General features: G+C 55.6%; 2 protein-coding genes across 2 annotated transcripts in view; one reads left to right on the top strand and one right to left on the bottom strand.

The window, feature by feature from the left end:
• TCIRG1 (T cell immune regulator 1, ATPase H+ transporting V0 subunit a3) overlaps positions 1 to 10589 on the top strand; it is a gene marked incomplete in the record, with an annotated part of 16384 nt that extends 5795 nt beyond the window's left edge. The window contains 12 exon segments of the mRNA XM_027769413.1: positions 5 to 157; positions 798 to 942; positions 4110 to 4249; positions 4328 to 4485; positions 4563 to 4653; positions 5397 to 5515; positions 5602 to 5815; positions 6165 to 6272; positions 6399 to 6509; positions 6602 to 6719; positions 6905 to 7082; positions 7167 to 10589. Of these exon segments, the coding sequence (XP_027625214.1) occupies positions 5 to 157; positions 798 to 942; positions 4110 to 4249; positions 4328 to 4485; positions 4563 to 4653; positions 5397 to 5515; positions 5602 to 5815; positions 6165 to 6272; positions 6399 to 6509; positions 6602 to 6719; positions 6905 to 7082; positions 7167 to 7245 (1614 nt within the window).
• A 67-nt stretch (positions 10590 to 10656) lies between these two features.
• CHKA (choline kinase alpha) overlaps positions 10657 to 11260 on the bottom strand; it is a 74423-nt gene continuing 73819 nt past the window's right edge. The window contains exon 14 of the mRNA XM_006171357.3: positions 10657 to 10887. Within this exon, the coding sequence (XP_006171419.1) occupies positions 10828 to 10887 (60 nt within the window). The 3' untranslated portion in view covers positions 10657 to 10827. The remainder of the gene's footprint in view (positions 10888 to 11260) is intronic.

The raw sequence follows: 11260 nt of genomic DNA, 5'->3' as shown, positions 1-11260 counted from the left end.
CCCCCCGCCAGTGCAGGTGCAGGTACGCAAGATGAAGGCCGTGTACCTGGCCCTCAACCAGTGCAGCGTGAGCACCACGCACAAGTGCCTCATCGCCGAGGCCTGGTGCGCCACGAGCGACCTGCCCACCCTGCAGCAGGCCCTGCAGGACAGCTCGGTGAGCACGGGGGCCTCCTGAAGCTCGCTCCTCTCCCCACCTCCCCTCCACCCCCACCCCTCCGGCAGGTAGCTGTTTTATACTCCTGTGCCTAGTGCCTCACCTTTGTGCTGGGGCTCCCTATTCTGCTAGCTACCTTTACCACCTACCCCCTCCAGGGAGTCCACCCTGATGACCCCAGCCCAGCAAGCCCTCCCACCTCTGGCTTCCCAGAAACCCTGGAGGCTACACAGGGCAATTATGAAGTCAGGTCCTGGCCATGTGGCCCTGGGCCTATCAGGGAGCCTCAGGCTCCTCGTCTGTGACTTGGGTGTGGTGACCCTGCCCCCAGCAGCAGTGCACGCCAGGTGGTGCATAGCAGCAGGTGGTTAGCCGGGAGTAGCGTGGGACTTTCTGTCCTGGGCCAGCTGATGAGGAGTAGCATGCTTTTCTTTCCCAAGTCCTTTCCAGTACAGATGTCAGGCTCTTCTTAAGCTCTCTCCTACTTGGACAGGGTGGGGCTGATGATCCCATTTCATAGAGAGAAGTGCCTGCCCAGTGGGCCCCGTGGGGTTCCACCTCTCCATCTGGGCTGGCTGGGGGTCTCAGAGCCCCTGCAGGCCCCCATCAGTCTGTTCTGTCTGCCTGGGCACCACCACAGGGTGAGGCAGGAGTGAGCGCCGTGGCCCATCGCATTCCTTGCCGAGACATGCCCCCGACACTTATCCGCACCAACCGCTTCACAGCCAGCTTCCAGGGCATCGTGGATGCCTACGGTGTGGGTCGCTACCAGGAGGTCAACCCCGGTGAGAGCCATGGCGCCCCTGCCCTTGGACCCAGCCCCATCCCTAGCCCCTTCGCCTGGGCCTTGGGGTGGCTCAGCTTGTTCCACTGGGTACAAGCCTGGGATGGGGCATCTCCACCCAGGGTTGAGATGAGAGCCACTTGGGTTACCCAGCCTGGTGGTGGGGAGTGCTCAGTCTTTCCCCAGTAAACACCCTCTTAAGTTTATAAGGGAACCAGCATGGACTTCGCAAAAAGAACGGCCCAGGTTTGAAGGCCAGCGTGCTTGCTTTGATGTTTCTTAGCTTCTCTGAGCCTCAGTTTCCTCACCTGTAAAATGAATGTAGTAATACAAACCTCAGCGAGAAGCTGGGAAGGTTAACGGTCAGAAATTGCAAGCCAGCAGCCTACAAGTCCGCTTGCTGGTATGGTTTGTCTGGCCACAACATGTCTTATAAAAGTTGAAACTAATGCTGTCGTAGTCAGGCCCTCCCTGAGGTGGACGTTCACGTTGTTTATTGAGAGAGGTGCTCTCAGGAGAAACTAATAAGGGAGAGGGGGTGAGGCGGGAAGGCTGAGCCTGGCTGGTTTCCATGAAGCCCTGGCCTTGCCTGCCCGTGCAGGGAGCTCTGGAGTGGGAGTCACACCTTGAGGACAGTGAGCAGAGCTTTCACACTGGGACCTATGGTCACTGGCCCACACGGCTGGGGGCTGAGAACGAGGCCGGTTACACTCTGGGCACATCTGATTGGGTGCTCTTGTGGCTGGTGGGGCAGCTCTAGGCCAAGAGAGGCTTCTGAGGGTGACCTGCTAAGGGTGTTCTTAGCCAAGCGTGCAGGGCCAGGAAGGATGCACAGGACTGGAAGAGGGTGCTAAGGGATCCTGGGCACAGCATCAGAGGTGTCCACCATACGTGCCAGTGTCCAAAGTTTGGGTTTTTACAAAAGTCTGCATTTTCCCAAGTCCTTTGCAAAAGATTGAGAGATTTGGCAACACAGTGCCCATATGTAAACAGGCTGGGGCTGGGTGGTGGCTGTCCCCTCCAGGGCCTCCCTTGCGGACAGTGCTTGGTCCAGGCTAAGGCTGAGCGTGTGCCAGTGGCTCTGGAGTTCCTCCTTGCCTCCTTCCTCTGGACTCCTGGTTCCTGTGACACTGCTTCCTCTCCCTTCACAACTTCGTGGTGCCGGAATGGGTGGAAGGGCCCAGTGTCCCTCAGTTCCATAGCATGGGTGTGAGCATGGTGGGGCCTCTCTGAGGAGGGGACTTAGTCACACGCCAGTGGGCAAGAGGCAGTGTGCTTGGGCCACTGAGGTGGTACGGGCAGGACATAAGGATGGCATCTGAGGCTATGTGGTCCTTCAGGGTCAGCATCTCCAAGCTTGATCTGGGGCCCCCACTGGATGTCCCCTGATTCCTCTACACTGACAGATGCCAGTCTAATTAGAACAAAGCTTGTCACCCAGATACCCAGGCTGATATGCCACCAGTTCTCAAAGTAATAGCGTCGTGAAAGTAATAATTCTCTCAGGATGCAGGACCAAGTCTCAGACTAGGCGGGGGCAGGGGGAGGGGCGTAAATTACAGATATTTCCTCACAGTTCCAGACGCAGGATGTCCAAGATCAGGCATCAGCAGTATTAGCTCCTTCTGGGGATTACTGGAGAATGTTCCAGGGCTTTCTCCTAGGCTGTAGATGCCCATCTTCATCTTTATGTGGCATTGACCCTCTGCATATCTATGTCCAAACCTTCCCTCCTTAATTTTTTGCTAAAGGGCATGTGTGCTTGCTGAGGAGAGACAGAGAGAGAGGGCAAGTGAGAACTCATTCCCCCGGGGAGATGGCCATGCCACAGTCGCCCTCCATTTTCCTCTTGGGATTTTGGGCACACTCGTGCCTGGCATGTTTTTCAAGCCACCAACCAGGTCCAGGACTCGAGCTGCATAGTTGGCTATGTGGGATCCAGCACCTTAGCCACCATGCCATGTTGATCTTCCTCTTTTTAAATTTGCTATAGGGCACATGTGTGTGTGTGTGTGTGAGAGAGAGAGAGAGAGAGAGAGAACCCCTGGGGAGGATAGCCATGCTACAATCCCTTCTCCATTCTCCTCTTGGGATTTTTGGGCATGCGCGCATGTTTCTCAAGCTGCCAAATCCAGGAATCAAATCACATAGTTCACACAGTTGGCCGTGTAGGATCCAGTTTTTTTTTTTTTTTTGGGGGGTTTTTTTCTATGTTGAGAGGTTTTTTGCTATAGGGCGCGTGCACTCGCCAGAAAGACAAGAGAGAGACAGAGAGACAGAAAGCGAGCAATCACCCCTCATGGGGGGATGGCCACGCTGCAATTCCTTCTCCATTCTCCTCTTGGGATCTTGGGCATGCATGCGCATGCGCCTGGCGTGAGTTTAAGCCACCGAGTCCAGGACTCGAACTGTGGTTGACTACATGAGAGTCCAGCAACATAGCCATTATGCTAACTGCTGGCCCCAGGATCTAGTTTCTTAACCCCCATGTCACTGGCTGGCCCCAATTTCTCCCCTTTTATAAGGACAGGAGCCACACTGGATTAGGGTCCACCCTGATGGTCTCATTTTAACTTGATTACCTCTCTAAAGGCCCGGTCTCCAAATAAGGTCACATTCTGAGGTTCAGGGGTTTAAAACTCCAACATATCTTTCTTAGAGGGATCACAATTCAGCCCCTAATGGCCTATGTACTGGCATCCTAACCCCATGAGGAATTAGTCCCATTTTACTGAAGGGAAACCAAGACTTCAGAGACTAAACCTTTTGGAACTTGCCACATGCCAGCCAGGCCTGCCTCTGGACTCTGTCCATCCTTTGATTCTGCTTCATGTGCTTGTGGGTAATGGTAACCAGAAGTGCTCGCTCTGTTGCGGACCTGTAGTCTGTCTAGTACTGCCCGTGGATACACTCATCTGTCACAGCCCTGTGTAGTGACACTGTTGTTATCTCCATTTCACAAGTGGGGCCAAGAAGGCTCAGAGAGGTTAAGTAGCTAGCCCAGGGTCACACAGCTCATAAGCAGCAGGCCCTTGAATGGCAGGCAAGTGGTCTGGTGTCCTTACCTTACAAACCTCACCTTAGTGGTTCCTGGGGTCCCAGGATAGGGAAATGGGTGCCTGGCTCCACCATGGGCATCCTGGCTGACCCTACCCCATCCACCCACAGCACCCTACACCATCATCACCTTCCCCTTCCTCTTTGCTGTGATGTTCGGTGACGTGGGCCACGGGCTGCTCATGTTCCTCTTTGCCCTGGCCATGGTGCTTGCTGAGAACCAGCCGGCCGTGAAGTCTGCGCAGAATGAGGTAAGTGGGCCGGGCGGGGTCCCAGCAGATGGACTGGGGGGCGAGACCGGGCAGCCCCTCAGCACTGTCACACTCCAGATCTGGCAGACCTTCTTCGGGGGCCGCTACCTGCTCTTGCTCATGGGCCTGTTCTCCATCTACACCGGCTTCATTTACAACGAGTGTTTCAGCCGCGCCACCACCATCTTCCCCTCGGGCTGGAGCGTGGCCGCCATGGCCAACCAGTCAGGCTGGAGGTGAGGCCCTGGCCCCCACCCTCTCCCAGCCCCCCACTGCCATGCACAGCCCAACCACCTGCCCACTGTCGCCACAGTGATGCTTTCCTGGCCCAGCACCCGGTGCTCACCCTGGATCCAAATGTCACCGGCGTCTTCCTGGGACCCTACCCCTTTGGCATCGACCCTGTGAGTCCTGCCACTTGAGTGCCTGTCACTGGTGGAAGCAGGTGGGAGGGCTGGTGGGGACTGCTGACACCCCATCATTCCCTCTCCTTCAGCAGTCGAGGTACCTGCTCTGCTGGGCCCTGCACAGTGGCCTGAGCGAGCAGACAGGTAGGTGTACAGGGGTCACACAGATGCTGGCTGTCTGCTGGGCCCTGCTGAGCCCTTTCTAGAAGTGATTTCATTTTGATCCTCACTGCCACACCCTGGGGATGAGCATTATCTCATTCTACAGATGAGCCACTGAGGCACCATTACAGTGATGGCTCAAGGTCACTCAGCTGCACAAAGCTGGGGTTTGAGCCCAGCTCCTGTGGCTGTGCTCTTAACCAGTCTCTTCTTTTTTTTGAGAGAGAGAGAGATTTTTGCTATAGGGCATGTGTGCTCGCCAGAAAGATAGTGAAAAATCACCCTTCGGAGGGATGGCCACACCACAGTCCCTTCTCCTCCATTCTCCTCTCAGGGTTTGGGGGCACACACGCGCGTGCACCCAGCGTGAGTTTAAACCACCAGGTCCAGGATTCAAACCACAGTTGACTACGTGGGAGTCCAGCAACATTACCATTACACCGCCTGCTGGTCCCTTAACCACTCTCTTCTGTGGCCCCTAACGGGCAGTGTTAAAGGCTTCAAGGGGGCGAACAGGGACTCGGGCCAGGGCCCTTTCTGGGAGCCCCTTGAGTCCAGCCACCCCTCTCACCACCCAGGTCTGGAGCTTAGCTATCAACCACCTGAGCTTCCTCAACTCCTTCAAGATGAAGATGTCTGTCATCCTGGGGGTCACGCACATGGCCTTCGGGGTGGTCCTTGGAGTCTTCAACCACGTGTGAGGGCCAGGGCTCCCAGTGGGTGAGCTGTGGGTGGCCAGCAGGGCCAGGCGGGGCCTGGTGACCTGTCCCTGCCCTGACACAGGCACTTCGGCCAGCGGCACCGGCTGTTGTTGGAGACGCTGCCAGAGCTCATCTTCCTGCTGGGGCTTTTCGGCTACCTGGTCTTCCTGGTCATCTACAAGTGGCTGCGCGTTTCGGCTGCCAGTGCTGCCTCGGCCCCCAGCATCCTCATCCACTTCATCAACATGTTCCTCTTCTCCCAGAGCCCCACCAACCGGCCGCTCTACCATGGGCAGGTGGGCCGGGCTGAGCCGGGCTAGGAGCCAGGCTTGCAGCCCTCTGGGGGCCCCAGGGTCACTGGGCACTCAGCTACAGGGTGCTGATCTGAGAAATGGGGATGCAGGGCTGAGGCCATGCAGACGGGCAGGTAGAGGTGACGGGGTAGAGCACTGAGCAGGGTGACAAGGACATCTGGAAAGCCCAAGGCCCCTTCTCTCAGGAGTCCTTATGGAGCAATGTCCCCACTTAGTGGGGGCCAGAGAGCCCTGCAAGACCCCGGTGAGAGGTGCCACAAGCTCTCTGAGACAAGTGATTGATGATGTGCATGTGCAAGGTGGCAGGGCACTGATAGCCTGTCACCTGCAGGAAATAGTTCAGCCCACACTGGTGGTCCTGGCCTTGGCCATGGTGCCCGTTCTGCTGCTTGGCACGCCCTTGTACCTGCTGCGCCACTCCAGGAGAAGGCCACGCAAGGTGAGGCTGCTGCCAGGAGTGTCCCAACAGTTGCCTTTTGGGCTCCTGGGTGGCTGTCAGCAGGGGGTGATGAGTGGGTGGTATGGGTCCCTGCCTGGGACTGACACTGGCTGCTCCCTACTCAAGAATGACGAGACTGACAAGGCCAGGCTTCTGGACTCACCTGATGTATCTGTGAATGGCTGGGGCTCGGATGAAGAGATGGCCGGGTGCCCAGGGGATGAAAAGGATGCCGAGGTGGGTGTGAGGCCTTCTTCAGTGGTGGGGTGGGAGGTGGCTGCCAGCCCCAGCCAGCTCCTCATTGCTACCACCACCCGTCCCCACTGCAGTTTGTCCCCTCCGAGGTGTTTATGCACCAGGCCATCCACACCATTGAGTTCTGCCTGGGCTGCATCTCCAACACAGCCTCCTACCTGCGCCTCTGGGCCCTGAGCTTGGCCCATGCCCGTGAGTGACTGGCTGGGGTGGGCAGGCCAGCTGGATCGTGGCTTCATTTCACCCACAGCTGGGTGGGTCCTCGCTCTCAGGGCCTTGGGATTCCTCTCTATGAAATGGAGCCTTCTAAGAGGTCCCTTGCCAGCCCTACGGGCACTGAGGACTCGGTACACCCCTGTCCTTCTCTTCTCCTGCAGAGCTGTCGGAGGTCTTGTGGGCCATGGTGATGCGTGTGGGCCTGGGCATGGGCCGGGAGCTGGGCGTGGCGGCCGTGGTGCTGGTCCCCGTCTTCGCCGCCTTTGCTGTTTTGACCGTGGCTATCTTGCTGGTGATGGAGGGGCTCTCAGCCTTCCTGCATGCCCTGCGGCTACACTGGTGAGAACCCCTGTGGCCAGCCTGGGTGGCAGCGGACAGTGAGACACGTTTCCTTCCCCAACCTCTCCCCTTCTCAATCCCTAGGGTGGAGTTTCAGAACAAGTTCTACGCAGGCACTGGCTACAAGCTGAGCCCCTTCACCTTCGCCCTTGAGGATGAATAGGGCCCACCTGTGGGTCATGCCCAGTCCTTCCCTGTGTGAGGCAGGAAAGAAATAAAGAGTGGGGAGGCCCAGAAGCTGCGTTGGGTGCTGTTGGAAACACCAGGCACTGGGCTGGGTGTGGGTTGGCCCTACCCTACAATTTCTATTGGCTGGTCCTGTGCCAGCCCCAGGCCTATCTCTTACACCATTGCTTTCTAGCGGAGGTAGGTCGGGGTGGAGGTACTGGTCTAGGGTCTGGGGTCTCAAGGCAGGGAGAGGACCCATGTGCACACCTGCAATAACCCCACTCTTGTGGACAGGGACAGAGCTAGGGTGGAAGAGGGGTTTCTAGCATATTCAAGCACAAGCTGGGTGAGTGGAGTGAGCTCATCCTTAAAGGTGTGCAGACTGGCTTTAAGAGTGTTTGAGATGCTCTTGGGAGAGGGCTGTGCCAACATTCCATGCCCTGGTGCTGGGCCTCAGGGACTCAAGGTGACTACAGAGAGCAGTCTCATCTTGCCAGGCAGGCCTGTGGTGTCACACACCTGGGCTAGCCTGACAGAGATGAGCATGGGCTGTCCAGAAGGTCCAAACGAGCTGAGCCTGACTCTGGTCCTGCCTCCCCATCACCCAAGACACACGGCTCTGTCCCTGGTGGCAGTCCTGCTCCTGAGGGCATCCATGTGTGGCTAGGGGGCTGGGATGGCCTCCTGGCATTCCTCCTGACCTGGGTCTCACGACTCACTGGGAGGCAGAACCAAAGCTTCTCAGGGGCCTCAATTTTTCTGACCAGTGAGCTGCAAAGTGGTTCTTCCAGTTGGAGGCTCCAAGAACAAAGGCTCCTTTGAGGCCAGAGTCATCCAGGGCACCAGAGCCTGGGGGACTGGCCGGCTGTTGGGAGGAGCCTGTCCCTGGGGTCCTGGATTGCCTGATTGAGGCAATGCCTCAGCAATGCGGACACTGAGGCCCTCTGACATTTGGGAGCCAGGTTTGGAAGAAGGGTTAGAAAAGAGGCACTAGAAGGGGGGTCCCGGAGGCTGGAGGGAAATCAGAGAGGGGCAAGAATAAACCATCTTGAGGAAGAGGCAATGCCTCAATCAGGCAATCCAGGACCCCAGAAACTTGCTCAAGGCCCATGTTTTCTGGGTGGGGATACAAGGCAATGCCACAGGCCTGCAGACTCGGCTCAGAGAAGTGATGCTAAGCCCCTTGGTCAGTGACAGGCAGCTGACCACAGCACTGCGAGGGCTGTGGACAGATCTGGACTAAACTCAGAACCTGAAGCCTTACCCCTTCCTGGGGTACAGAGCTGAGCTTGGACTTGCTGGGCAGAGGACATGATGGACAGAGGCTCAAAGCCAAGTGTGTGGCAAGTGTGATTTGGTGGGCGAGGCAGGTGTGGGATTCAGGGAGAACCACTTGGCCCTGTCCTGGCTTTGACACATGGATGTCTGGCAGCACTGGGTAGAAAAGCCCAGTTGCCATGGGAACAGCATATGCAAAGGCACTGAAATGGACGACCTTACAGTGTGGAGGTTATCAGGGGCAGGCGGATGGGATGTATCCTCTGCACTGAAGACTCAGCAGTGAATAGAACAGGCCTGATCCAATCCCTGCTCATGTGATTATAGTCAAGAACACAAAGGAAATGAATGAGAATTCTAGAAGTTAAATGGCAAGAAGAAAGCAGAGTAATGGGCCAGGAAGGCATGTAGGGCCAGGGTGGCTTTGGGGACAGCAGCACCTTTGATGGGATAGTGTGACTCTCAGCTGGCAGAGGGACAATGTGGATGAGCCATCACCTGCAGTGAGGAAACTGCAACAGGCCTAGTGTATTTAAGGAAGTGTGGCTAGAGCCAAGGAAGCAGAGGGTAAGGAGGTGGGTGGGGCTGGCTAGCAGAGCCTTGTGGCGTCTTCACTCTGAGCACAAGTGAGGACTTACAGAGGAGCCCCAGTATCCGTCACGGTTCAACTTTACTATCTGGATATCTAAACACATTTACCTGCTTAAACATTTAAATGTCCCGAAGGGTGAACAGTGAGAAGGTCTTTTGTCCTAGCCCAGCCAGTCTCCTCCCCAGGTACAACCACTGTCTCCAGTCTCCACTGCGTCTTTCCAGAGGTCTTCATGTCAGGGAACAAGGTAGGCTGGAGCTCAGAAGGCGGCCAGTGGCAGAGGCTGGGGCCCTCTGACATTTGGGAGCCAGGCTTGGAAGAAGAGTTAGAAAAGAGGCCCTAGAAGGGGGGCCCCGGGGGTTAGAAAGAAATCAGAGAGGGCCAAGAATAAGCTATCTAGGAAGAGGAGAGCCAACAGGGCCTCATGCCACTGAGAAGCCCAGCCATGTAGCGGCGCAGTGCCACCCACTCAACTGAAGATAGCAAGCGATTGAGGAGCTGGGCGGCTGAACCTGGAGCCCTCCTTGAGGTTTAAGACACATCCAAGGGTGACGCCTTGAGGTTGGGTTTTTAATATTTTATTTGTATAGTACAATCTCTGGTAGCAGAAATATATGCACAAAAGAAAAATTCAAATAAGAGTTCAGAGTAAAAAAAAAAAAGTCTGCTAAGAATTTATCCCATAGGACATTTATATATATAGATTTCACAGCTATTCTCTATCTGCACCCTACATCCCACACAGGCTGCTTGTCCCGCAAGAATAACTGTCAGGTCATTCTTAGGGGAAAGTAGGGGCAGGAAAAGCTGGCCACCGGAGAGCCAAGGCCAGGGTTCCCCTCTGCCCAGGAGCAGCAGGAGGCTTTTGAAGGGCCCTGGGGCAGAACAACTCCCAGGGACAAGCAGAGGGGAGATGAGCAAGAAGACAGAGAGGTCCCTGCACTGCCCAGGGCCACAGCATGACTGAGGAAGCTGGAGTTAATGAAACACTCTCAGGCAGAGTGGCACGTCAGAGACTACACCCAGTTAAAGAGAAATTCATCTGTATAACAAAATGTGTACAACGGTAAAGAGAGCGGCGTCCATCCAGATGGCAGCTCTCAGCAGCTCCTGTGCAATCTGCATCTCCAGCATCCGCCCTGTGGACCAAATGGGTGAAAGCAGCTTCGAGACAGCAGCGCATGCTGCCCTGCAGTAGTGCTGCCTCGACACAGGCTCAGCCAGCGACTTCACAGGACGTCTCTGCTCCCTCACTGTCCTGCGGTGTGTCTACAGCACATCACCACCTACAAAGGGCCTGGTCAGTCATAGTGGTCACCAGCACGTGAATGGACATCTTTTTAAAAAAGGAACATCAACCAAAGGACCCGCAGTAACACTGTTCACTCTCGGTTTGCAGTATCTGACCGAAATCCATAAGCCCCCAATAGAAAGCACCTTCTCTAGATTAAAAGGATTCTGAGATATTGCACTATTGTACTATATTTCTGCTTCCCAATCTCGTTTCAGAGTCCTAGTGAAACCGTAAACAAGGTATGAAAGAAATGTTACTCCACTTTAATACAGTCTTTAGTATCATACATGTCTGTGTTCAGCAGCGAGCCATCCAAAGCCTTCCTGCCGCAGGTGCAGTGGTTGAAGCACGGAGGGGACCCTGCTCAGCTGCCCCCGACGCAGTCCAGTGATGAGTGGATGGAATTCTCCCATTTACACCCCAAGCTGCTTCTTCTGGTTGAAATAGGCATCAAACCTTGCTTGGGCATAGTCCTAGGAGGCAGCAAAGAGAGAGAGGGTCACCAAGGGCCCCTGCTTGCCCACACCCTGCCCACGTGTCCAGCACAGGCCAGGGCTGTGGGACTGCTAGGAGCTTGGGTTGTCTGAAGACAGTCTTTCCAAGTTCTCAGCACTGTCCCCTTCAACCTTTATTTCAGATACACCTAGCTCAGTCACTGTGGCTACCCTAGCCCTGCCAATTCAAAAATGACCTCTTGTCTACATATTTGGCACTGCTATCATCATTGTCCTCTTTACCTGGAATGCCGCAGGCACTGACTGACCAACACAATAAAGGTGCCTCTTTTTTTTTTTTTTTTTTTTTGGGGTTTTTTTTTTTTTTTTAGGGGGGGGGCGCCCACCAGCG

This window comes from Tupaia chinensis, unplaced genomic scaffold (genome assembly GCF_000334495.1).
Source record: "Tupaia chinensis unplaced genomic scaffold, TupChi_1.0 Scaffold149501_1, whole genome shotgun sequence".
Taxonomy (NCBI): domain Eukaryota; kingdom Metazoa; phylum Chordata; class Mammalia; order Scandentia; family Tupaiidae; genus Tupaia; species Tupaia belangeri.
This window is presented reverse-complemented; position numbering and strand designations above follow the sequence as displayed.